Below are 27,008 nucleotides of genomic sequence, written 5' to 3' on the forward strand. Positions count from 1 at the left end.
CAGAGGGAACCCCGTGTGGCCCCGTGTGTGGCCCCATGCATTGTTCCTTACCATCTGATAGGCTTGAAAGGTGGCTCGGAGCTGCTTGTAGTTCCTCCTGGCCAGGACCTCATTGAAGGCAAGTTCATCTGTGCCCCAGCGGCCTTCCCCTGCCTTGAGGGTCAGATACAAAATGTTTTAGGTTTTGTGGAAAGACTGATATCCAGGACTGGGGCCAGACCTCACTTATGGGAAATTATAAACTACACACTAAATAAGAGTGAAAGGATTGATGAAGCACTGGAAGCTTCTAGCCCACACGTGCACTTTACAAATTTATTTCTAATATTTATACCCTCCCTTGTTCCCAATGATCTGAGCAGTTGATCCCCATTGTATAAAAACAGGAGCAACACTTCCTATGCACTCTATAAAGAACTAAGCATCTCTTTATTTCTTAAATATCACACTCATCTCCCAATAACTCCTATTTGCATGAAATAAAATAAAAATCTGTTAAAAATAATGTTAAAAAAAAGTAAAAACCCCCAGGATGTGGGGAGCCCGGCACATGGGTGCACTTACATCATACAGCTCTTTGGCATCCTGACCCGCCAGATCTTTGTCCACGGTATCTCCTTCATCACGATTAGCCTAGGAAAACCAGCACATGGCATTGACTGGCGTGCTTTCTTGACCACAGAAAACACAAAAGAAAACCCACCATCCCTCCAGACAGCCTGGCTGAGGCTCAGGGGCTGCTCTTTGCTGCCATCTCTTGGCCACAACTGGTAAACAGCATAGCTTCTTTGGCAACAGATTTTTTGGGGGCGTTGGAAACCAGTGTCACCCACAAGTCCCATTGACCTCTGGGCAGGTTGACAGCAACCTAGGATGTCCTCTAGAGGGAGTCCATTGGGAAGATTGTAGTCTTCCTTCCAAACTTTCATACGTCACCATTCACCATCCCAGTGCTGCAGCCCTGAGACTTGGAAGTCTAATGCGAGCCTACATGGAAGTCTAATGCGAGCCTACATGATGGGCAGAATCATATGACAACTGCTAGAGACCCATGCCCTGGCATAAGCCCCGCCCCTGGAGTATGGGGGAGACCAGTGCACATGATGAGACGTCACTCTCTCACAATTGTTTATGTTGGCGGATAATCGGGATTTTCCTGGAAGTAATTCGGGTCCCTCGTCAGCTGAGTTTACCAAAAGGGAGATTATCTTTGGGGAAGGGAGAGATACTCAGGTGAGTTCCTAAAGGGGCAAGATGGAAGAAGTCAGAGATGAGCTCCTACCGGCCTGGAAGAAAATGAACAGCGGAGTGGTGAACTGCCTGTGGGGGCCACGTGGCCGGGACCTGTGGACATTCTCCGGAGCCCAGCGTGGTCTCTGGTGGCTCGCAAGAAAACGGGGACACCAGGTGCACAGGCACAAGCAAAGGACTTCGCCCTGGTCTGCGGAGAAGACAGCAGCTCTGGCTGGCGCCCTGGTTTTGACCGGTCAAGAGCAGAAGGACTCGGCTCCTCCGTCCCAGGCTCTCGACCCACAGGCACTGGGAGATGACAGAGTGGTGGTGTTCTGAATTGCTAGGCAAGTGGCAGTCTGGTATGTAGAGGGAGGAAACACGCATTCCCTTCCCGCTGCAGTGGAAGCCTTTCTTCTCTGCCCTCAGCATGTCCCCTCTGGGAGAAATACAGCAGGAAGCGCGTCAGCCTGGTGGAGACGGCTGTGTCGGAGGGAAGGCTGACGCTCCCTGCCTTCCTGGCTGGGTTCCTTGCTGCGGCTCCTACGCAGACACCAGCCTGTGTCCTGGGAGTAAGCTCAGAGCTGTCACCCACCTTGGGTGACCAGGTCCGCTTCTTGCTCCTGGGCTGTGTCTTCCCAGCTGTGCAAGCCTGGCCACGTTACCTATCCTTCGAGCCCTAAGTTTCCTCCTTGGCAGAATGAGGTGGTTCTGCTTACAGAGCGGATTCATGAGCCCGGGGGCCTGCGTTCTGCACGTGACCAGACAGATTGCTGTTGTGGGAGAAATCCCCACCAACTGATTTCACTGTCACTGGGCTGCTGGTGGAGCCAGGCTTGATGAGCCCCCAACATTTTGAACAGAAGGAAACATTTGTGTTCATTGCCTTTTGCATTGTGGTACCATGTCGCTGAGGTCCTTTCCTGAAATCCTAGAGTAGGCAAGACCTCTTTACTCTTCTTACCTGTAGCAGGGACACCAGGATTCTTTCTAGGTTTCCACTTGTGTCACCTTTCACGTCCGATTCAAGGCTCCTGTCAAATACTTTTGAGAGAGAGAGAAAGGAAGGAAGAAAGCAGATGACTTAGTTTCCCAGAGTATCTTATAAAGAGCAAACTTCACTCCAAGCCAGCACAAAAGGTCACTTACGCCTTTGGTAGGCTTCTTTGATGGCAATGATCTCCTAGGGAAGGAAATAAAACAAAATATCAACACTCTAAGTAGGGTTCATCGACAAGAGACTGAGACACACAGAGGATGCCCTGTGACTTCCGCTTGCGATGGTCACTCCTATGGGTCAGCACGAGGGTCCAGAGCGAATGACCCTCTGTGTGCAAGTTCATCAGTGTGCCTTCTCACCAGATATGGAGCCAGGAGGTGGATGGATGAGGAAAATGTGGAGGATATGTGCCATGTGGAGTACTATTCAGCCATGAATAAGAATGAGATCCTGTCGTTTGCAGCAACATGAATGAGTCTGGAGTGCATTACGTGAAGTGAAATAAGCCAGGCACAGAAAGACAAACACTGCATGATCTCAAAGAAGCAGAAAGGGGACTGGAGACAGGGAAAGTGTGGAGGCGGGGACGGGGGAAAGGCTGGACGACGGAAAGCAGGTTGCTGAGTGCAGGAATAAGTTATAGTGCGCTATTGCACGAGAGGGTGGCTGTAGTTCACAAGAATGTATGACCTCAGCAGAGCTAGAAAAGGGGATTTTTGAATGTTCTCATCACAAAGAAATGCTAAATGTTTGTGTTTTTAACTTAAAAAATGTATTTATTTATATGAAAGGCAGAGTTACAGAGAGAGAGGGAGACAGAGACAGACAGAGAGAGAGGTCTTCCATCTGCTGATTCACTCCCTCAAATGGCTAAAACAGCCAGGAGCTAGCCCAGGCCGAAGCCAGGAGCTTCATCCAGGTCTCCCATGCAGGTAAAAGGGCTCAAGCCCTTGGGCCGTCCTCCACTGCTCTCCCAAGTGCATTAGCAGGAAGCTGGATTGGAAGTGGAGCATCCAGGCCTCAAACCGGCACCCATATGGGATGACGGAACTGCAGGCGGTGGGTTTTACCCACTGAACCACAACGCCAGCCCCAGAAATGGTTAATAGTTGATGTGGTAGATATAGCCATTATTCAGATTTGACCATCACATACTATATACATGTGTAGAAACCTTCCACTATGCTCCATAAAGATACATAATTTTGATACGTCAATTAAAAATTTAAAAATTACAGCTAAGCTAATACCTTCCCTTACCATCCCCTGGTCCTGTCTCCTCCCCCTCCCCTCAACCTCTACCCACATGGCCGGGGGCTGTAAGTTCAGTGTGTATCTCCCCATGTATTTTCTTTGGGTCTGCGTTCATGTAACAGTGTTACTGAACACATATACAGTTGCTCTGCAAATGAGCCCATGTGTTTAGCTAGTGGCCTCCGTACCTATCATCCTGGGACTTATTTTTGCACTCACTACGAACACCTCAGACAGCCAGCCATGCTTGCATGTAGACAGTCGCCTAGAGACTTTTTAAATGGCTACGGAATGTTCCAGCCTACATTAAGCCCCGGGTTACTTCGCCAGCTCCCGTTGATGGATGCTTGGGTTGTTTCCAGTGTTTCGCTGCTTCCAACAAGGCTCCATTCAGTGGACGGGTTGCCCAGCGCAGGAGTGCGTGTGTCTCTCTAGGGTGTGTCCTGAGCAGAGCTGCTGTCTATCTCAATGTCCTGTGCCAAGAGGCCTGCTCCAGGGGCAGGGGCTTCCCCACCGCAGGCTGAAACAAAAGTCAGCAGGCGACGGTGGGGAGGAGATGGCAGTGGGGGCAACAGGTCAGGCACTGGCTGCTGTGCTTCGATGGGGAGAGAGTGGGGCAGCCCAGTGGTGGCGGTGGGGGCTGCTGACCGGTTCCTCCCCTCGCTCCCCCTCCTGATGCACCACCAGGAACTGCCCGAACCTGACACCTGCTCTCTCCCCATTTTTCCTTCTCATTACCCTGGATCTATTTTAATGGAAGAAAGGCCTTACTCCTTGCTAGAGGCCAGGACCTTAAAGAAACCAGACTGGTGGTGGGTAGGGGTTGGGGGGAGGGTGGGAACTGTGATCAAATAAGATCAGAAAATAGAAAAATAAAAGCAACTTTTTCACAAAGACAGGTAGCCACTACCCCTGGCACTGGACGCCTCACTGCTGGGGCTTGGTGCTCCTGGGATGGGTGGATGAGGACGGGAATTGGGGGGGGACCCTCCAGGGTGCACACTGACCCTCCTCTGAGGCCCCTTTTGGACACAGAGGGCTTGTACCGTCCTGTGGGAAGAAGAGAAGCTCAGGGACGCTCAGGAGAGCGGTTTGCAGCTGGAGCTCGGCTGGCCGAGCGGGGAGAGCAGGGAGGCCCGCGTCTGAGGCTCCCAGCGTGGCCCCGACATCTGCGCGCTCTTCCAGTTTTTCCTTGCCGTCCGCTCCAACGGCTGCTTCTGCTTCCTACTGGACTCTTCTGGCACATTCCCTGCGGGGGTTTCCCATTCACCTGCGCTGAGGGCTGTGGAAGGGATGGGGCTGGCCTCTCGATGACTTCTGGGTATTCAGTCTCCATACGTTCGTTCCTTAATCCTTCTGGGACCAAACAAATGGGACCTGGCACGGGGACCTTGCCACATGCTCTTTTCAGCTCCTGGAAAGGTGGTGGGTGGGGCTATGGAAGGACCCAGAGTCCTGCAGGGGGCAGCCCCCGGGGTGGGGGTGGGGAGATTCCCGGGCACCACTTGCCTCTCTTCCTTCTTACATTCTTTTTGCTACTCGAGGCTGGAAGGCAGCCACGGGTGAGGCAGTGGCACAAATGGGCCTGGCTTCCTTATGGACATTATTCCTGCCAGGAGACCTGCAAAGCCAGCCTGGGGGAGGGGTAGAGTCGATTCTGGCCTCCTGTGTCAAAAACCAAAACTGCATCTAAAACATAAGCTGAGAAAACAAAAGCTGGGTTGACACCGTTCTTCCGGAAGGACCTATCCTGTCGAGCCAAGGGCAACAACACCAAAACCGGCTGGAAGAGGCATCCCTCCTGCACGGGCCAAGCAGGCGCCGATCTGCCCGGACTGTGGCTCCCTCGTGGGTAGAATGCAGGGGAGGCATTACCCATCGAGGGGCAGCAGCCATCTGTGATGGAGGTGTAGACGCCCCTCGGGGGCTGGACTGACCTTATTGGTGGTTGTGCACAGGATCTCGATGAGCAGGGCCTCATCAGTGCCCAGGCCCTTCATGGCCTTCTGCAGTAGCCGGGCAGCGTACTCGCTGGGGCGGTCCAGGAGGGCCAGGGCTGCCTTCTCGAAGTTTCCGCTCAGTTCCCCCTTGAGCACCTCCTCCAGGTCCTGTAGGAAGACAGATGGGGCCGGGTGTCCACCTGCACTACTGCCTGGGCTCAGGGTGGGGAGTGATCCACGCACGCATGGCCTGGTCCTAAGGACGGCGGTCACCATGATGGCTCGGCCATCTCGCCTTAGGCTGGCAGAGAGGCAGGAAGAGGAGACACCCTGATCTGCGCCAGATACATTGTGCTCCCAGCCTCACTTGCAGAGAGCATTCTCCACTGACCCTTGAGACAGCTATGCAGCCAGCAGGAGAGGGGTGGGCACTGTCACCATTCACTGAACCACAGAAAGTGGTGGGTTTGCCCCGAGATTCAGCTAGAAAGGATGGAGACACAGGCCGTTACTGCTAATAACAATGACAGGGGCTGAATAGGAATACACAGGCAAACTGCATGACTTCAGTTATCTTGCGAAATCCTGAAAGGGACACATGAGAAAGAAGTCAGGTGGATGGACAGAGAAGTTCAGGAAATTCTCCCCGGCCCCTTGTTTTGGGCATGCATCTGCCGCCATCTTTACTTTGAGCATCACAGGTGTGCTGCCTGCCTTCTCCCACTTGATGAGATGGTTTCAGGTCCAGAACGGGTGTCCAGTCTACTAAGAGGCATCAAAACCCCAGCCTAAATGAAGGACCTACGAGCAATGGCCCGGGCTGGGTCAGACCAGAGACCATGGACCAGATAGCAAAACAACTCTGTATCAGATGAACCTCTGAGATCTAGGCTTGGGGAAAAAATCCAGGAGATGTTTGTTCCTGGCCCTGGGGTCTGTGGTCTTAAAAGGGATTGTGATGTTATGGCTTCGTCCTGTTCCACGTGACTTGGCATCTGGTAAAGACAGGCCGTGCTAGGGTCAGAGCTCCATGGCGTGGTTCCAACCAAGCATTAGAAATACTTTTTCAGGTCAGATGGGAACTATATGGAGCTTCAGAGGGTAGAAATCCCAGCTGCCTACTCTTACAAGCCACAAGCATGAAAACAAATCCTTGAGCGCTGACGTTCTGTTTGGACAGAGGAGCAGACTTGGGATCCCTCAGGGCTAGTTCCGGTTTCCCGCTAAGTGGTGTTACTTTGGGATGGCTGTTCTCTTTGGAGCTCAAGTGACATGAGGACTTGGATTTGATGGTCCCTGACACCTTCTAGGTTTGTGGCATTGGGGTTCAAGGTCATCTGTTTCGAAGCCTTGGCTCTCAGAATCACAGCTGAGAACTGGAAAGTATTTAAGTGATTGGCAGATGAAGGAATCATGTTTTGTTTTTAGCGGAGCCCCAAGACCCTCACTTTGAACCCATTCACTCTTATTATTCAACAGCAAGGGAAGGAGAGGGAGGGAGGGAGAGCACTTGCGTGTCCCAGTCTGCTAGGTCATTCCCCAAATGCCTGTAATGACCCTGACTGGGTCTGGCTGAAGATCTGAGCCTGGAATTCAATCCAGGTCTCCCTCAGGGGTGGCAGGGACTCAACTGTTTGAGCCATTACTGCTGCTCCCGGGGGTGCCCATTAGCAGGAAGCCGGAGTGAGGAGCCGGAGCCAGGTGTCGAGCCCATGTACTTCAGTGTCAGCTGCAGGCATCCTAACCGCCAGGTCGTTCCCCAGTCTTGTCTTGAAGACTACAGCTTAAGAAGCCTTGTATCTGACTTTCCACGTTGGTAGTGTGGAAGAAGACATAGAACTTGGGAAGCCCCTGGATTTAGATGTGTTGAAAAGTATGAAAATTCAACTTCATTCAACTCAATTAAAGGCATTTGAATTGCAGATTTATTTATTTTTATCAAAAATGATATTGACGGCTGGCGCTGTGGCTCACTTGGCTAATCCTCCACCTGCGGCGCTGACACTCCAGGTTCTAGTCCTGGTTGGGGCGCCAGTTCTGTCCCGGTTGCTCCTCTTCCAGGCCAGCTCTCTGCTGTGGCTCGGGAGTGCAGTGGAGGATGGCCCAGGTCCTTGGGCCCTATAACCGCCTGGGAGACCAGGAGGAAGCACCTGGCTCCTGGCTTCGGATCAGCACGATGCGCCGGCCATAGTGGCCATCTGGGGGGTGAACCAATGGCAAAGGAAGACCTTTCTCTCTGTCTCTCTCACTGTCTAACTCTACCTGTCAAAAAAAAATGATATTGACAAAACTGATCATGAGGAGATAAGCAGAAAAACTATGAAAGCACAACTACTTGGGCTATGCAGCATACAAAAATACTTCAAAATGCTTGTGTGGGGGGAAACGAAATAAAAAATATGAGTTGATTTTGGTGCAAAACTTTTTTTCACAATAAAAAAAATCCATGTTATGGAAAAACTATACACAGATTTTCAGAAAATTTTTGCACCAAAATCAACTTAGCCTTTAAATTCAAACTTCCATGAATTTTTTGAAGTACCCTCATGTAAGTAAGTAGCTCCACCCATGGCAGTGGGTCCTCCAGGAATAGGCATTGTCCTGGAAGTCACAGGGCTTGGATGTGAGTCCTGGGTCTTTTTTTTTTCACTCTAGATGTGTGATTTTATATACTTCATGTACATATATGAGATTTACCATTCCTATTTTTTTTTGACAGGCAGAGTGGACAGTGAGAGAGAGAGACAGAGAGAAAGGTCTTCCTTTGCTGTTGGTTCACCCTCCAGTGGCCACCGCGGCCCGTGCGCTGCGGCCAGCGCACTGTGCTGATCCGATGGCAGGAGCCAGGTGCTTCTCCTGGTCTCCCATGGGGTGCAGGGCCCAAGCACTTGGGCCATCCTCCACTGCACTCTCTGGCCACAGCAGAGAGCTGGCCTGGAAGAGGGGCAACCGGGACAGAATCCAGCGCCCCGACCAGGACTAGAACCCTGTGTGCCGGCGCCGCAAGGCGGAGGATTAGCCTAGTGAGCTGCGGTGCTGGCTACCATTCCTATTTGTAAAATGGAGACAGTCACCCATATCCCAGCTTTCCCTCTTCAGCATGTACTGACATGATCCTGGCTGAGTCTCCCAGCAACCTGGGAAGGGAGGAAGTTACCTTCTCCATTCTTTATGTGAGAAAGCCAAGGCTCAACATCAAGTAGGAAAACCCACGACCTTCTGTGCGTCTGCTTTTTGGTATAGTGATTATAAGCATAAAGGTTTTTATGAATATGGATTGAACCCAGCATGATTGACAGTCACTTTGCATAATGGTAATGCTAATGACATTTTAAAAGGTTAAATTTTGTTCATTGTATATTAATAAAGAAACAAGAAGGCTTAATGTAAACTTGAATACTTGTGTACATAACAGCATCATCAACAATACCAAAAAAAAAAGTAAGGAAAGAAATGTAAGGGAAAAAAGGTGTTGATGCTTAAGGAAATGGAATTTTTTTTTAAAAAAATCTTCTTTAACAGTCACTTATGAACAACATGTCATTCTTGAAGAGAGCTGAATAAATGAAAAATCCTGTATGATTTTTTTAATACACCTGTGGGACTGATTTTCCAATCACTTGCTATCTGTAAGTTATTATGTGGAATTGAATGGGGAAAAATGACTAAAGGCTTAACAGAAAAGTGAAGTCAATTTAAAAAGTAATGAGTTAAAGGGTATTGACTTTATAAGCTATTAACAAAGCAATTTCAGTTTTTCTGGAGCCAATTAAAAGTTCTTGGTGATGATTTCAGTTTTTCTCCTGGGCTAACTCACTGGAGCTTTAAAGTCACTGTCTGCTGCCTGGGGAGAACACAGAGGGCAGAGAAGGTCAAGGTCAAGGCAAGACGGGTGCAACGCTTGCCCGGGCCCCTGGGATCACCTTGCCGTACGCGGTCTTGTACTTCTGCTTTATCTGTTGCCTCTGCTCCGATGTCCTGGTTGATAAGATTTCAATGATGGCCGCCTCGTCCGTTCCTAAAGTGCGGAGAAAGAAGCAAAGCTGCAGTGAATGCGAAACAGGAAGCAGGCTGATCTGACTCAAGTCCAGAATCCGGATCTCCAGCTCAGAGGTGAGCAGATCCTCCGTGGAGCCAAATGGACCCTTTTGCTTTAATGTCTTGTGCTGAAAACGGTATTCTTTTCCCTTATTTATTTACATTAATGTCCCTAAGGTGCCAGTGCATGACATACAGCGCATACAGGCATTATGGTGGAATGAGGAACAAACATGGCCTGTTTCTTAGTTTATTCCTGGAGAAATGAAAACAAATGTCCACACTCATCTCCTGCATGAATGCTCATAGCAGCATTGTTCCCATTATCTCAAAAAGGTGGAAACCACCCAAAAGTTCACCGCTCGACAGATTGATAAACTGTGGTATGTCCAGACAACGGAGTATTATTTGGCCAGAAAAAAGGAATGCCACTTTGATAAATGCTATAACGTGGATGAACCTTAGGAACATTATGCTAGGTGAAATAACCAATCACTGAAGACCATGTATTCTATGACTTCATTCTTGTTTAAGTCCCAGAACAGGGAAATCTCTAGTGAGAATTAAAATTAGAAGCTGGGGCTACTCATAGTAATCCATGCTCCTTGCAGCTATTAGATGAATACTGAGAACTTTAATGAATAAAAAAGCAGAGAACATTCTTATTTGGACATGGACACAGGGTTAGACAGATGACCAGGTAGTGCTCACATGGGAGTAAGAAAAACCCCTTAATCATTCAACCCTGAATTTGATTTCTTCAGTCTGAACTAAACTCATGGTCCCACCCCTTGCTAACTGTGTGACATAGGGAAAGTTAATGGCCTTGGCAAGTCTCAGTTTTCCCACCTCTGAGATGGGGTTAATCATATACAGGGCTGTTGTGTGAATGGAATGAGAGAATCCTGGTGGGGGTCCATGGGGGTCCTGAGAAGGCGGCTGCGAGGCCTTGGACGCTGTGGAGCGTAACTGCCCGAGAGCCCCTGAGCTGCCTCCCGCCCAGGCAGGGCTGTGCCCAGGCTGCCCTCCGTGGACTGCCCACCCTGGTGTCTGAGCGTGCCGGGACTCGGGGACAGCACTCAGCCGTTGTGAGGGCGGGAAGGAACTAGAGAGGCCGTCTCGGACATCTTTGCAGATGAGGAGACCGAGGCACCACCCAGAGCCTCTCCTCAGGCCTCCATGTACCTGTTGGCTGCCTTTGAATCTGCTGGGCATTCTCTGCCTAGGGCCCTTCCTTGGCTGCTTCCCACCTGTCCTCCCTCTCCAGCACCTGCCCCCAGCATCCGCCCTTCTTCAGTCACCTGCTTATGCACAGCCCCACCTCTCCAGTTTAGTTGTGGTCACTCCTCCTCCAGGGGCGCCACCCTGGTGCTCAGCCGTCCTGGGCCGGCACCTCCAGCCCTCCCCTATGCTCTGAGTTCACATCTCTCCAGCTGCCTCTGACCATCTTCCCTTGGGTCTGCCAAGGCCTTCAACGTCCCATGTAGCTCAGACTGAACTCATTTTTTTCGATCCTTAAATCTTCTCTCCACCCTCTTACTTCATCTCAGTGTGTGGTGCTACCAGAATCAGAAAGTCCAAAGTTACCTTTGAAGGCTCACCTCCTGTCTAGTCCCATCTGTCTCATTCACGAGACAACTCTTCCACCTACTCTCCCATTCCCAATCCCTGCTGCCACTGCCTAGCAGCTCCTGATGGCTTCTGGTCTCCCCTACACCAGGCTGTGGTCCCTGCAGCTCACAAGTGCTCCTTTCTTTTTTTCTTTTTTTAAAATTTTTTGACAGGTAGAGGTATAGACAGTGAGAGAGAGAGAAAGGTCTTCCTTCCGTTGGTTCACTCCCCAAATGGCCACCATGGCAGCATTGCGCCCATCCAAGGCCAGGAGCTGGGTGCTTCTTCCTGGTCTCCCACGCAGGTGCAGGGCCCAAGCACCTGGGCCATCCTCCACTGCCCTCCCGGGCCACAGCAGAGAGCTGGACTGGAAGAGGAGCAACCGGGACCAGAACCCAGCACCCATATGGGATGCCAGCACCGCAGGCAGAGGATTAACCAAGTGATCCACGGTGCCGGCCCCACTAGTGCTCCTTTCGCTAATTAATTCAAAGACCTTCAATGATTCCTTATGACTCCCGGAACTAAATCAGAACCCCTTAGCGTGGCACCCAGACTTTCGGCAGTTTGTCCCCATACACGTCATCTTAGCTGCATCTGTCAGAACAAGCATATTTTTTTTTTTTTGACAGGCAGAGTGGACAGTGAGAGAGAGAGACAGAGAGAAAGGTCTTCCTTTTGCCGTTGGTTCACCCTCCAATGGCCGCCGCGGCCGGCGCGCTGCGGCCGGCGCACTGCACTGATCCAATGGCAGGAGCCAGGTGCTTCTCCTGGTCTCCCATGGGGTGCAGGGCCCAAGCACCTGGGCCATCCTCCACTGCACTCCCTGGCCACAGCAGAGAGCTGGCCTGGAAGAGGGGCAACCGGGACAGAATCCGGCGCCCCAACCGGGACTAGAACCCGGTGTGCCGGCGCCGCAAGGCGGAGGATTAGCCTATTGAGCCGCGGCGCCGGCCCCAAGCATTTTTTTTTAACAAACCTTCAAGAATTACATTCTGCTCCCACTATTCTTCTATAGCATATTGATTGTACAAGAACCTTAAAAAGTTTGTGGAAATGGAATTAAAAGGTACGTGTTAGTACAAAAATAAATTTGAACTTCATGCAGGTTTTCACACTGCATTTCCATGAACTTTGTGAAGACCCTTGTACGTCTCTAGGATCACTGCGGTGATTGCATGATTGTATGTGTCTGACGTGCTGAGCCTGGTGCTCGGGCCATGGGAGTGGTCACTCAATGGCACCGTGTGCTGACAGTGCCACTTAGTGCGGTCTTGCTTGGGTGAGCGGGGGAGGTGGACCTGTCTGGCCCCAGATCTGTGTTTATTGAGTTGCAGTGCCATGCGTACCACAACAGGTGACTTGGGGCGGTTGACAGATGACTTTTTTATCTCAGTAGTTATGCATTTACTGTAAGGGGAACTTCCTGATGTTTTGTGAAGGGATAATGCTAAAAATGAGCTGACTGAAAGAAAAACGCTAAGAATAGCATTCAGGTTGCATAAAACATGACAGAAGGTGGTAGTTGAATGAGATCTGGAAACCCTACTGCGGATGGTCAGCTTTTGGTGACAGGAAGGTGTCACTTGGCATTGAAGCCCTGTGCCAGTGGGCTCACTGTATTACGGTTTCACTCAGTATTTTCCAAACAAACATCTGCTGAGTTGTCTTGCAGTGATTTTCTTTTTTCTTTTTTCTTTTTTGACAGGCAGAGTGGACAGTGAGAGAGAGAGACAGAGAGAAAGGTCTTCCTTTTGCTGTTGGTTCACCCTCCAATGGCCGCCGCGGCCGGCGCGCTGCGGCCGGCGCACTGCACTGATCCAATGGCAGGAGCCAGGTGCTTCTCCTGGTCTCCCATGGGGTTCAGGGCCCAAGCACTTGGGCCATCCTCCACTGCACTCCCGGGCCACAGCAGAGAGCTGACCTGGAAGAGGGGCAACCGGACAGAATCCGGCGCCCCGACCGGGACTAGAACCCGGTGTGCCGGCGCCGCTAGGAGGAGGATTAGCCTAGTGAGCCGCGGCGCCGGCCAACAGTGATTTTCTTAAAGAAAGGTCATGTGAAGCTGAGACCCTGCAACTCTTGGCCGTCGTCCACCCTGCCCAGCTCTGCGTCTCTTCTGAGGATGTCTTGATGCCTCATGTGGACAGAAAGCTCCCTGAAGGCAGGGTCCACGTCCTGTTCTCCAGGTCCAGCCCATAACACTCAGGCCACACTGTTTGCCAGGCTCCATGCACTGAGCTCAGGCTGGGTATTATCACTGGTCTCACAGCGTCTAATGTTCTGCTGTCATGTTTGATTGATGTCTCTTGCTCCCTCTAGCTTCAAACAAGCCCAGGCGTTTTTTGGCTTGTAGATGCAAGATTTCAACCCCTCATGCCCATGTGGCCTTCTTCCTGTATGTCTTCATCTTGTCTTTCCTCTCTACACATCTGTTTCCAGATTTCCCATTGAATTAGATTACCTCTGTAAAGACCCTATTTTATTTAAAAAAAAAAAAAATACTCATTTTATTTGAAAGAATTAGAGACAGAGAGAGAGAGAGATCTTCTATCTGCTGGTTCACTCCCCAAATGGCTACATCAGCTGGGGCCAAACCAGAGCCTGCAGCGCCAACATCCCTCATGGGCACTGGTTCAGGTTCCGTCTGCTCTGCTTCCGATCCAGCTCTCTTCTAATGCACTTAGGAAAGCAGTGCAAGATGGCCCAAGTGCGTGGGCTCCTGTATCCATGTGGGAGACCTGGATGAACCTCCTGGCTCCTGGCTTTGTCCTGGCCCAGTCCTGGCTATTTGGAAAGAAACCAGTGGGTGGAAGGTCTCTGTGTCTCTCCCTCTCCTCTTCTCTCTGTAACTCTGCCTTTCAAATAAATAAACATTTTTTAAAAAGTTCCTATCAAATGTATAATATGAAACAACTATGTATGGATTTCAAAAAGGAGCATGTAGCCTTGTGACCCTCTGATGTTGGGCTTCTGGCCTCCAGACCTGTGAGCTCTGTAGCTTTAAGCCACTCAGTGGCATTTGGCTGTGGCAACCCCGAGAAATGCATGCACCTGTTGCTCTCAGCAGTGTCTCAAGGCTTCCAGACAGGGGCCTGAGGTCTGGAGGGCCCTGCCTCGGCTGGCTGTCGTCCCACCCTCGTGATCTCCTGCCCGAGAAGGGCGTGTTCATGGTAACTCTGGAATGGAATGGGAGGAGTCGAACCTAGCTGATGGCTGCTACCCAGCTGGGAGGTAGGGAGCTGAGGGGTGGAGAGATGGGCCCTGTGCATTTTGGAAGCAGGGAAATGTGGGCCATGAGTGTGGGGGAAGGATGGAGGGGACCTGCTGGTGATGCATCGGGGCAGGGGGGCCCTGGCAGAAACTGCAGGTGTGTGAGCTTCACCTCGGTGCTGGCAGCACCCCCACAGAGCCACCTTTGGAAAGGCAGGGTGGGGTCTTAGGCAGGGGCTGGGCATTTGGCCTGGGGGTGAGGATGTCCCTCGGGATGCTCCTGTCTCATTCTGGAATGCCTGATTTTGAGTCCTGGGTCTGCTTCCAATTCCTGCTTTCTACTGATGCGCGCCTTGTGAGGCAGCAATGATGACCTAGGTGTTTGAGCTCCTGTCACCCACGTGGGACACCCAGATTGAGTTCCGAGCTCCCAGCTTCAGCCTGGTCCAGTCCTGGCTGTTGCAGACATCTGGGGGACTGAACCAGCGGATGGGAGATTCCTCTCTCTCTCTCTCCTTCGTCCCACTCACCAACCTCTCAAACAAATAAAATTAATTAAGGTTTTTAAAAAAGAAATAGCCCTGACATTGGGGTTGGAGAACCATGTTGTGGTCCCTGTGTGGCATTAGATTTGTGTCCTTGGACTGATCCCATAATCTCGAGGCTTATTTCTGCCACTGTAATTCTGGGAAGATTTAGCTCTTTGAGTCCAGTTGAGGAAACAGAAAATTCTAGGATGAGCTTGCTTGCAAAAATAGCAGGAGTTCATTGCTTGCCTTGTTTGGGTTTGGCTCCAAAACTGTTACTTATGTTGTTGTTCTTCATTTCCTCTTAAAGCTGCGCCTACGCAATGCGTATCGGATTACCCTGTGACATTATTTTCTATTTTTTCTAAACTTCCGAGTGCCAGAAGTGTCACCTCAGAAGGGATTCTGGTTCTCATAAATGTCTCTCCAGCCCCTCCCTTTCCCTGCAGGATGCACCGACTGTCCGTGTGGAGGGCCGTGACATTTAGGCTTGGATCCTGGCTGTTGCCTTTGTCGGAAGGAGCCTGCTGCCCCCAGGTGGCCCATTCACCCATGTTGGGCCAGCCAGGAATCTGGGGCTCATTCGGCACTCCTTTTCCTGCTCTCCAATTCTGCTTCGTCGCCATGACAGCCTTTCTCGTCCGTGTTCCTGAGCCCATTCTTCTCCATTCTTGCTTCTGCTGCATTGCTTGGTGGAGCTACTGGCAACCTCCCACCGGGGTGCCTGTCTTGCTCTCATCTCTTTTTTTTAAAAAAACTGTTATTAATTTTTGAGATGTGAGGTGGGGGGCGGATGGTGAGCTCCCATTTGCTGGTTCATTCCCCAGATGCCCTCAGTGATGGGGCCGGGCCAAGTTGAAGGTGGAGACTAGAAGCAGGCCAGTCTGGCTCCATGCTGCAGCCTCTCTGAGCACGTGCACACTACATGGGTTGGAAGCCCATCTCAACAAATATCTGCCAACCACTGCATTTGCTCCTTGGAGATAACGTGCTAAAGATGTACAAATACCCCTAGACTGAGAGACCTCAGCGGCTTGGGCTCCCCCATTCTACCAGCCCCTCCGATCATACTGTTCAGAGCTTCTCTTTTCCTTGCTGAAATAAAACTTCACTTCTACTCTCACCGTCGTGTCTGGTCTCCTAAGTCTTCATCGACACCAGGACATGGGCTCAGACTCCTCTCACCAGACTTCCTGCCACAAATCCAGGTCTCCTATATGGCTGGCAGGAACCAATTACTGGAGCCATTGCTGCTGAGTTCTGTATCAGTGGAAAGCGAGGCTGAGCAGAGTGGAGCCAGCTATTGACCCTGGGCCCTGCAGTGTATGATGCAGGTGTCGTAACTAGCGTCTGAAGCTCCGGGCCACATGCCTGCCCCTGCTCTGATCTTTTCCAGTCTTAGTCACTGCTCCCAGCACAGTCTTTCTGAAGTGTGGGTTGCTTTAGTCAGTGCTTCATTCCCAGCCTTTCTGTATAGGCTTCTGCAAGTGCAGAATCAAATCTCAACTCTGCACTAGGGCATTGGAGTCTTTTGGATTTAGTTTGCCTCCTTATCCGTCCTCCTTACGCATCCTCTCCCGGGTTCCTGCCATCCTCTCTAAGTGCTTGGCAGCTCCTGGGGAAGCAACACCTTCTCACCCCTGGGTCTTTGCAGGGGTGGTCCCCCTGCCTTGCTCCTCACTTTCACGTCTACTCCTCCTTCAGGACTCAACTCCCCGGACTTTTCTGGACAAAGGAGGCACCCCTCCCTCTGTGTCTCTCACATTGCCTGTTCTTCCTGTCTCTACCATGGTGCATTGCAAAGTGCTTGCATTGCAAGGTGCTTTGTTCGCCACCGCACCCCACAGAAGGCTCTCAATGTTGGTCGGATGACGGGCTGAAGGAGTGAATGAATGAATGCTGATGCGGTGCTTGGTGAATGAATGAATGGGGAGTTTGTGCATCACTGTGACAGAGCACTGTCTGCACTGGTGTCACCACGTGGGGTACTCAGATGGGCCTTGGGGAGCAAGGCCCAGTAGACAATCCTCTCGACTCTGTTGCTATAGGCAGCCCACAGGTGGCTCATCAGGGAAGTTGAGTTACTATGTGAAAAATAATAGTTTTTAGACTTTTCTGCCTGGAATGCTGAGAGAGAGAGAAAGACAGAAACAGAAAGAGACAGAAGAGGAGAGGGGAGGGGAGGAAAGGGCCCAGCAGCCGTCCTGGTGGGGGGAGACTATAACACTGACCACTGGATTTCCCCCTTGCCCTTTGAGCCCGGAGCCCAGGCTGATCCTGAAGCTGTTTGCAGCACTTGACCAGGAAGCCTGGTACTGAACGATGTGGATGACCTCATTCTACATTGCACAAGATGCGTGTCATCTAAGCAGTCAGTGTCACCGAACAGTTTCCTGTAAACATTGGCCATGGTGTGAGGCACAGGGGCCAGTCCCCAGTGGTGCTGGGAAAGACCCTTTGAAGAGCCAGAGCAGAAGGCCCCTGGCTCCTGCCTGTGCTTGGATGCAGTGAGGGCCCCGCAGAGGTCAGAGCCCAGTGACTCAGCCGCAGGAAGTGCCCAGGCCACAGCAGTTTTCTGGGAAGATTCTGAGGCAGGCTCCAGCTGAATGGAGGTCACTGGGTTTGAAGGCCCAGGGGCCCGAGTGCTGCATAAGGGATCCGAGCTGGTAGCAGGCCCTCAGCATCCCCTTGGACCCTACGTGCCAGCCCTGGACTGCTTGGCTGAGCCCCGCAGGCCACAGCCCCGGCTCTGGTGCCTGGGGCCACCCTGCCCCCTGCACTCCATGGGTTGGCCTGTCCCTCATTTCTCCTTTGGGAATGGGGCAGCAGGGGCGACAGAGAAGGACACTGACTTGGGGGAATTTGCCTGCTGAGCCACTCTCGGCTCTTGGCTTCTCTCTCTGTTTCTGTCCCAAGGCTGCTGAGTCAATCCCCACAACCTTGGTGGCTTCCAGCAGCAGCCATCTATCCCTGCGCAGTTCCAGAGGCCGGAAGACAGAAGAAATCATGGCGCTGGTGCGGCCACAGTCCCAGGAGAGGCTCCTGCATGGACGCTGTCCCTTGCCTCTTTCAGCTCTTGGCCGTGGGCACCTCGTGTTCCTTGGCTTGTGGCTGCTTCTGTCCAGCCTCAGCCTCAGCCTCCATCTTCATGCGGCCTTCCACGTGGGCTTCTCCTCTGTCTGTCTCAGATGCTTGTCATTGGCTTCAGGGCCCGCTCAGGCAATCCAGGATGATTGCTTCTCAGGGCCCTTGATTGCATCTGCAAAGACCCTTTTTCCAAATGAGACTGCACCCATGGGTCCAGGGTGGACGTGTTTTTGGGAGGCCTCATTCAACCCAGTACATCCTCAACAAGAGAGCAGGCGCGGGCCTGCTGGGTGAGCACTCCCATCTGGCTCGGAGTGGTTTCGGGAGATCCGTAACCTGCTCCACAGGAAACCGGCCACTAATGAGGCCAGCAGGGCTCAGGCCCTCTGCTGCCTCCTCCACCCTTGCCTCCTCCATGAGGCGAGGTATTTGCTCCATTTGGCAGATGAGAAGACTAAGGCCATGGCGCCAGTAGGTGGCAGAGCGGGGGCTGAGGTGCAGGATTTCTCAGCCCAGCTGAGAGTCCTGAGCTCTGAGTTCTAGTCTTGGTCCTGTTCCTGCAAAGGTGTGGCTTGAGCAGAGTGGCTTAACCTCCCAGGACTCAGGCGGACCTGAGCCTGCTCTCTGAAGCCTGGTTCCAGTACCAGCGGCCTCAGCCTCACCTAGGAGTCTATCGGAAATGCAAGCTCTGAGATGCCCCTTACCCCGCAGGATTCTGAGTCGGAATCTGCATATTAATGATGACTGGTGGGGCCGGCACTGTGGCATAGCGGGTAGAGCCCCTGCCTGCAGTGCCGGCATCCCATATGGGCACTGATTTGAGTCCCGGCTGTTCCACTTCTGATCCAACTCTCTGCTATGACTTGAGAAAGCAGGAGAAGATGGCCCAAGTGCTTGGGCCCCTGCACCTGCATGGGAGACCCAGGGGAAGCTCCTGGCTCCTGGCTTCAGGTCAGGTCAGCTCAGTTCCAGCCATTGTGACCATTTGGGGAGTGAACCAGTGAATGGAAGACTGACACACACTCTCTCTCTCAACTCTGCCTTTCAAATAAATAAATTAAAAAAAAATAATGACTGGGATGCACCTGACTAAGAAGCCACTTCACCTGCTTAGCAGGAAAACTGGGCCCTGCAGCTCATGCACTCAGGAGTAAGGCCTTCTTCTCACTAGGCCCTTGATGGGATGCTGCAAAGGACAGACCTGTCTAGGTGGGGCCTGGGAGCTGGGGAGGGAGCACCGGGGAAGTCTGGGGCCCCGAGAGTAAGGGCTGGCACCAGCATCAGCGGCAGGGACAGGGTGGGAGGCTGGTCTAAGGGACCCACAAGCCAAACCTAGCAGGTGCTTAGGACACCAGGAAATCTGGACACTTTGTGTCATTTAGGATAATTAAATATTATCTGCTGGTATTAGCCTGACTTGGGGGCTGAGGGAGGGCACATCATCTATTTGCTATGCAGGGCTTCTGGACTTTTCTGTCCATACTAGCAGCTCTTGCCATGTGTGGCTACTGAGTGCAGGAAATGGGGCTGGTCCAAACTGAAATGTTTTTTAAGTGTACTGTAGGTGCTAGATTTCCAAAAGTTAATGTGAAAAGCAGGTTTATAAATTAGCTCATTAGTATGTTTGTGTTGATTACCTAATAAAGGAATTGTCTAGATTTAAAATTGGGTTAACGACAATGTATTATCAATATAATGTGTTTCACATGCTTTTTTTTCCTTTCAAAATTTGGCTTCTCACCAATTTTAAGTGACCCAAATAGCTCCCTTGTGTGGCTCTTGGACAACATTGCCCTAGCCATTTAAATCCAACCCCAACAAGGCTGATAGATCAATGAGGTGGGCGCATGGTTTTGCAGGCAAATTTTGCCAATAAGACAGTTTAGCTATAGCTTGTACTTAATAGGAGTAGGATTCCAGACCTTCAACCAATCAAAGCTCTCCCAGTCTCTACTGGCTTGGCCCTCATGTCATAACCTGATGATCTGGAACACGGCTGGGAATTGCTGAGCCGCAGCATTTCTCATGGGTTCAGGAGTTCTGATCACACCACATTTCCAGGGCTGCTGGGAAGATCAAACAAGGAACATGTGTGGCACCCAGCTTAGCACCCGGCACACGGTGGATGCCACCTCGTGGCCTCATCCACAAGGGGGAGAGGCTCTTGTGTGACTTTGGCATTCAGCAGGTGCTCCACTTGGGCCCATTAAGCTGGACTCACAGGGTGGCTGAGAATACGAGAATTCATCACTGACCGTGACTGAATCATCCCCACAGCCGCTCCAGCCGCTAGCTCTGTGCCAAGTCCAGGTGTCAGGAATTCGCAAAACAGCAGCTGGGCCGTTTTGCTTGGAAACCACCTGGAAGGCCAGCTCAGCCATTCAGCAACACTTGGAGCTGTAAACATCCCGCTACTTCCCCACCCAGCCAAGCCGGCCTCCTGAAGGCTGCTGTCCAAGCACAAGCGCGCGGCTGTGAGCAAGGAGCCGTCCTCCTGAGCCGCCCTCTCCTGCCCTCAAACCAGACAACTGTTTGTCATCTTTTGTTCCCTGTGCGGCATGCTCTCCCTCCCACTCCCTCCCCTCTCTCTCCCTCTCTCTGATTTACTCAAGAACACTAATATGTAGACATCCCTTCTATTGCTGCCCTACCAGATCTTCCCTGACTCCGACACCCTTGGGACTCCTCAGCATTTCCTGGGCAAGGCCTACTACTCCGGGGTTAGTTCCTCATCATGGAGCAAAAACAGCTTCCACCACGGGTCCCAGTTCTTTCCTCTGAAGCCACACAAGGAAGGTTAGGTCGGATTTATTCTATTATGACATCCTTCCTAGGAAAGCAAATCTCCACTAAATCTACTCCTTTTTTTTTTTTTTTTTTTTTTTTTTTTTTTGACAGGCAGAGTGGACAGTGAGAGAGAGAGAGAGAGACAGAGAGGAAGGTCTTCCTTTACCATTGGTTCACCCTCCAATGGCTGCTGCGGCTGGCGCACTGCGCTGATCTGAAGCCAAGAGCCAGGTGCTTTTCCTGGTCTCCCATAGGGTGCAGGGCCCAAGCACTTGGGCCATCCTCCACTGCACTCCCGGGCCACAGCAGAGAGCTGGCCTGGAAGAGGGGCAACCGGGACAGAATCTGGCACCCCGACCAGGACTAGAACCTGGGGTGCCAACACTGCAGGCAGAGAATTAGCCTATTGAGCCGCAGCACCAGCCTAAATCTACTTTTAAGTAAACCTTTATCACTTGGATTTGCAAAACATTATGCAGAGTAGAAGAAGGCGCGAGTGAAAGGTTGCATCTCCTCTGCCTCCGTTTATGTGAAATGTACAGCATAGGCAGAACCTTAGAGACAGGAAGTAGTTTCCTGATTTCCTGGTGCCAGGCTTTCTCTATTGGGGTGATGAAAACGCTCTGGCTGCCCCACCCTGTGACGATCCCAAAACCTGCTAAATTCTACTCTGCAAAGGGGTGAGTTTGGATTATGTGAATTATATTGCAATAAGACAAATAATAATTCAGCGAAACAGCCTGTGAACTCCGATGGCCCCTCTGACTGTTAATGGCATTGAGTAGTGTCTTCTGGGTCCCCTCCCCTCCACTACGGCTGCTGTGTGGGTGTGGCCCTGTTGAGATGACTCTAAATTTGCAGAATTTGGGGTAAGCAAGAAGAATGAATCCAAACCCAGCATTTGCTGTGTACTGGCTTTTTGACTTCGCATGTGTTGCTTGTCTTGTCAGGGCCTTAGTTTTGGCAGGTAGAATTGTGAGGATAACTTAATGGTATTTTACATGTAAAGTGCTTGGCCCAGTGTCTGAAACCTTACAGTTTTCTCCATAAATGTGAACATGAAAATTCCAGAAGTTGACTGATTTGGGGCCCTGACCTCTATGTTCCCTTTGACACCCTCACTTGCTTGTTCTTCTGGAACTTGGGATCAGCAAACCTAAGTCAATCTCACACCCATGGCTTCCATTGAGGCTGCAGGAGAAAATCAAATTCCCCGGGTGGGCTGGAGCCCCGCTCAAGTGGGCATCAGCATTCTGTACTGCTCACGAGCCCCCTCTTGGCTTCCTAAGAGCTATTCCTAACCCCCTCCAACACTCCACCCTCGGTTACCAAACCTCTCTCTTCAGTAGATACTTCTCCTCCCCTCTCTGAGCAGCTTCAGGTTACCAGGCTTGACAACCTGCACGTCCACCCTGACAGTACCCATGAGTGCATCTCTTCCAGCTCCCAATCCCAGCTCCTCGCCCCCTCCAGTTCAAGGTGAATCCTTTTATTTGTGCTTGCAGGCTCCTGGGATTAGAAACATGTTTCAGCCATGGCCTTGGGGAATCCCAGAGCCCTTCTGCAGGGCCTTAGATCTAGATGCTCTCCCCCTGGTTCCACCCTGGTCCAGGATTTACCTTACTCCAGCCCTCTCACTTAGTCCCTTACCCTTGGCCATGCAATTATTCTTAGGCCTGAATGTATATAGCTTCTTCCAGTTTTGACCCTAGATTCTCCACCTTGGCCACTGTTTTGCATTCACTTGGTCTATTCCTCGGTGCACCTTCCAGGTCCTGCTGGTGCCACTCTCACCAGATCTCACTCCCACCACTTCCCATGGCGGAGACAGGAGAGGTGTAGACCACACTAGAAGTGTATGCACTGCGCTTCACGTGAAGTTTCCCTTACTTCAAGGGCAAATGAAATGTCACAGTATCCAACCAGAAACTGTGATGTAGTATCTTGAACAGCAATAGAATCTAATAACTTTGAGATCTTTAATGAAGAGATCGTTAGGCATGACCAACTTTAGTGTGGAATACACAAGGTCAACGGGAGGTCAATGGGAGGTCAATGGGGGTCAACGTCTTAACACCAAGGGAAGGTGATTGTGAGAGTCAGGTTTAATCAACTTCAAAATAGCCAATTAGCAAACAAAACATCTTTCATACCCATTCCTTTGCAGGCTTTGTTCAGCTTTTTGACATCTCGATCCACATCAAAACCCTGATGACTTCTCGCTTTGGCCTGGAGAAAATAATGGGAAAAGTGAGTAAACAATACAGGTAGACTTAAATCATCTCTGGCTGAAATTTGCAGCTAACTGCAAGACTGAGTAGTCAGCCAGACAAGGGACCCGCTGCCATTCCCCACATCGGCACACGTGGAAATCAGCAGGGGAAACTCTGGCCCGGTGGCTGGTACTCCTCACGGCCAGCTGGCCTTGGATGACCGTAAGAGAATGGCCACCTCTGTCCTCAAGTACAATTGGTCTGGCCAGCTCTGCAAGGAGCAATTTTCATAGCAACCCCAGCTTTGTGTATTTGTGTCTGAAACAGAGAAAACGCAGTGCTCCAGTGTCACAGAGGGCTGGTTTTCCCCTTTGGCCACAAGACCCAAGTATGTCCAGGGGATAACTTTTGCCTGCCAGAGACTGAGAGCTCCTGGCTCTGATTACAGATTCATTTGGTACTGTAGACCTCTGTCATCCCTACGGTGAGATGCTGCCGAATTTGCTGAGATACTCTATGACCAAGCAAGAGCATGGGTTTTTTGGGGCAGAAAAGGGCCTCTTTATGTACTGAGCTTCACCCATTGGCATACTATATGCCCCAACTGGTCTTTAGTTACTGAGGTCTATATTACTACTTTCAACTGATTTTTGCTTTTAACTTAAAATAGTTAAAAAAAAAAAAAAACTCATAGAAATCGAGTCTAATGGTGGTTACTGGAGACCGGGGAGGGAGTTGGTTGGGAAGGATGGAGAAAGGTTGAGGAATGGCTGTGAACTTACAGCTGGCTGGTAGTAGGAGGTTCTAGCCCTCTGTTGCACAGTAGGGTGACTATAGATAAAGTACTGTGCATTTGTCCATGAAAAGAGAAAGTTAGAAGATAGGATTCTGGATGCTTTGCCCAAAAGAGATGTTAGATATTTGAGGAGATGGATATATTCACCTTGACTGGACTTTACACAGTGTATACATTTATCAAAATATCGCATGCTTGGGGCTAGTGTTATGGTATAGAGGCTGAAGCCACTGCCTCTGATGCCAGCATCTATATGGGCACTGGTCAAGTCTCAGCTGCTCCTCTTCCCATGTAGCTCCCTGCTAATGTGCCTGAGAAAGCAGCAGAAAATGGCATAAGTGCTTGGTCCCCTGTCACCCACGTAGGAGATCTGGATGAAGCTCTTGGCTCCTGGCTTTGACCTGGCCTGACCTGGGGCATTGCAGCCATTTGGAAAGTGAACCAGTAGATGGAAGATCTCTTTCTCTCTCTCTCTCTCTCTCTCTCTCTCTCTCTCTCTCTCTCTCCCCCTCCCTCCCTCCCTCTCTCCCTCCCCCTCCCCCCCCCCTCTCTGGCTCTCCTTTTTCCTCTGTAACTCTGCTTTTCAAGTAAATAAAATAAATTTTTTTGAGAAAAATCATGGCAACTCATAAATATATTTAATAAAAAGTAGCTTCTTAAAACCCTACAAAAAGAATGAAACTTCTATTAGCATGGAAATGGAAAACAATTTTCACTTGCCTAAGCAGAGGGTACCTAATAATGAATATAGCACTATTAAAAATACATCACTACCAGCTAATGGCAGCTGTGCATCCAGTAGTCTTGAACACACCCTGAGTTTTCTCAGCTCTTTGCCTTTCTTTACCTCTGCGAAGTGCCTCATGTCCATTGGAGATTCCCCATCCTTCACAGAAGGTGATTCAGAGCTACTGTGCACCAGCCCCACCCTGAAACTGTTCTCCCTGCTTTCACATCCTTTGGCCGCGGTTGCATGAACAGGAAAGCACACATGGCCCAGGAGCCACGTTACGTGTATCTGCTTGGCACTGTCCTATCCTTTGGGCTACTTCCCTTTCCCCCATTCTTATAGGGCCACTAGGGCTGTCAGCCATGAGGCTTGAGCCTCAGTGCCTGGCCCTCTGGGGCTAATGTGGAATTGGACCCTGTGCCCCGGTGCTAGTGACTTGTTCAGGAGTGGGGATGTAATCCAAGCAGGATCTGTTAGTGTTTCTCTTGATTCATACCCTGAGAGGGATGCATGTCTTTCCCTACTGCACTTGCTGAGAGACTGTGTGTCTGGGTGGCTTTGAACAGTACATAAAGGGAAGAGAGGGGAGGGGAGGGGAGGGGAGGGAAGGGAAGGGAAGGGAAGGGAAGGGAAGGGAAGGGAAGGGAAGGGAAGGGAAGGGAGAGGTGGAGACTGAATACTATTGTGTAAACCTTAGATACAGCAGTGCCTGTAATCCTATCCTCCCCGGTTTCATTACCTAGCGAACTTTTCCTTTGTCTAAGCGAGCGTGGCTTGGGTTTTTGCACTTGCAACCTAGAGTGTCCTAACATGCACGGACTGGGGGAGTGCTGGCTTCTAGGCTTTAGATAAGGGAGAATATTAGACTCCCAGAGCCAGTCTCCAGGCCCCGTATCACCCTACTACCTTTGGGAACGTGAGGGCGCTGTCCAGCTTGAAGTACCTACTACTGAAACAAGCCCAGAGCGGATGGACATTTCTTGGACATCTGCCACCTGCCAGGCAGTTGACAGCCTTTTCTGCCTCATGCATAGGGAAGAGTAGGTGTTAGTAATCTACCTGACAGGTGAGGAGACCTAGGGGCAGCCAAGTTAGAGAACTAGCCCAAGGTCGTGCAGGACACAGGACTGCACCCAGCTCAGCATACGTCCTGACACCACACTCTGCCTCTGGCCCACATGTTGAGGCAAAGGAGTGAGGTATCCCGTTCTCATTATCCAAATCTTTTGTGGGGTAAAAGGAAACTATTGGTGCTTTTAAAGGCTTGTTGGCAGGACAGTTATGTATTTTGTGGGACTCAGTGTCGGGCTCCTTGCTCAGATGCACTGCGAATTTCAATGTGGTGACATCAGCACACTGAGCCAAACGCAGGGACCTTCAGGGTGTGGGGCCCTGCGGGACCCTCAGGCTGCACACTTAGGAAGCCCACCTGCTTTCTGATCAAATTCTGGAGGAGCTGCTTCTCTGGGGATGGCCTTGCAGTCTCAGAAGAGCGTGTGGCGTCTTTGCCTTCCATCAGAAGTATGACAGAGGGCTCAGGAAGTGAGGTAGTACTGAGCCAGAGGGCAGAGGTTTCCCACGCACGGGGTAATCCATAAACATTCGGTAGGTAGGGTCAGCCTCATGGGTGCAGGGATTTTACCAGGACACCGCTTACCCATCCCACTTCACAGCTGGTGAGCAGACACAGAGACCCGGAGCTGGGTGAACGGCGTATAGGTGAGGCCCAGGCTGAGGGCTGGGGGCTGGCATCCAGCTGAGGTTGCTGGAGGTTTCAGAGCTGCATCCCCCACCCCCGAGGGGCACCTCCTCCTCACTTACACAAAGAAGCTGCGGAGGCACAGAGAGGCTGAGCAGAAACTTGTTTCGGGTCACCTGGCCAAGAAATGGCTGAGAGGGGGCCAGGACCTGGCAGGTACAAAACGCCGTTCCCACCCTTGTCTCTTCCAGTTTTAGGAAAGTTGTTCTTTGATATAAATAGCGGGAGAATTATGAGAGGTGAGGGAAGGCAAAAGCACCCTAGGGACACATTCAGTTTGTTTCCCCAAGGCCAAAAATGAGTCAATGAAGTGTTCCTTGGTGCAGACTAACACTGATCCATGGGCGTGCAAGGGGAGAGTGCTGAGCCACGTGCTAGGGGTGCAGACGACAGCAGTGCTTACTGTTTGTCTTTTAGCCAAGCAAATAATTTAAGGCAGGAGTCTCGAGTTTACATCGGAGGCCCTGCCATCCACAGGGCAGGTGAAGTCACAGACTTCCGGCTCTCGCAGGAAGCACCACTGGCCATGTTTGCTGGCTTCTCTAATCTGCTTAGGAAGAGAATCCGGACTTGCTCCTTGATGTGGGAGTGAGAGAGAGAATAGAGTCTGGAAATTTCCCTGCTGTGTGCCTGGGCTGTCCACAGCGGGCGTATTTATCAGGGACTTCCAGTGTTGACTGCCAGCATTGTCCTGTGGCTTGTTCAGATGAGCTGGATAAGGAACTCCTTCTCCAGGATGGGCCACATGCTTTGTTCATTGTTCGCAGGACTGGCACCGGCTGTGGGGCCTCAGGTCTGTTTGCTAATGGGGAGATTTGGTTTT

At 51.1% G+C, this 27,008-nt stretch overlaps 1 protein-coding gene and 1 long non-coding RNA gene across 6 annotated transcripts in view; one reads left to right on the forward strand and one right to left on the reverse strand.

Moving 5' to 3' along the window:
• LOC103348125 (uncharacterized) overlaps positions 1-27,008 on the forward strand; it is a 221,776-nt gene that overhangs the window by 152,701 nt on the left and 42,067 nt on the right. For 2 of the 4 annotated variants that reach the window (XR_011389319.1, XR_011389322.1), the window contains exons 5-6: positions 9,220-9,537; positions 22,855-22,937. The exons of 1 other annotated variant lie outside the window; for it this stretch is intronic. This is a non-coding gene — a long non-coding RNA (uncharacterized lncRNA). Of the gene's footprint in view, positions 1-9,219; positions 9,538-22,854; positions 23,204-27,008 lie in introns of those variants that run through there. One more of the 4 variants, XR_011389318.1, reaches the window with a different exon arrangement.
• Positions 1-27,008, reverse strand: part of ANXA13 (annexin A13) — a 62,573-nt gene that overhangs the window by 13,818 nt on the left and 21,747 nt on the right. For both annotated transcript variants that reach the window (NM_001082119.1, XM_008255642.4), the window contains 7 exon segments: positions 52-153; positions 565-633; positions 2,195-2,274; positions 2,380-2,413; positions 5,422-5,592; positions 9,348-9,442; positions 22,841-22,916. In NM_001082119.1, the coding sequence (NP_001075588.1) occupies positions 52-153; positions 565-633; positions 2,195-2,274; positions 2,380-2,413; positions 5,422-5,592; positions 9,348-9,442; positions 22,841-22,916 (627 nt within the window).

This window comes from Oryctolagus cuniculus, chromosome 6 (assembly GCF_964237555.1).
Source record: "Oryctolagus cuniculus chromosome 6, mOryCun1.1, whole genome shotgun sequence".
NCBI lineage: Eukaryota > Metazoa > Chordata > Mammalia > Lagomorpha > Leporidae > Oryctolagus > Oryctolagus cuniculus.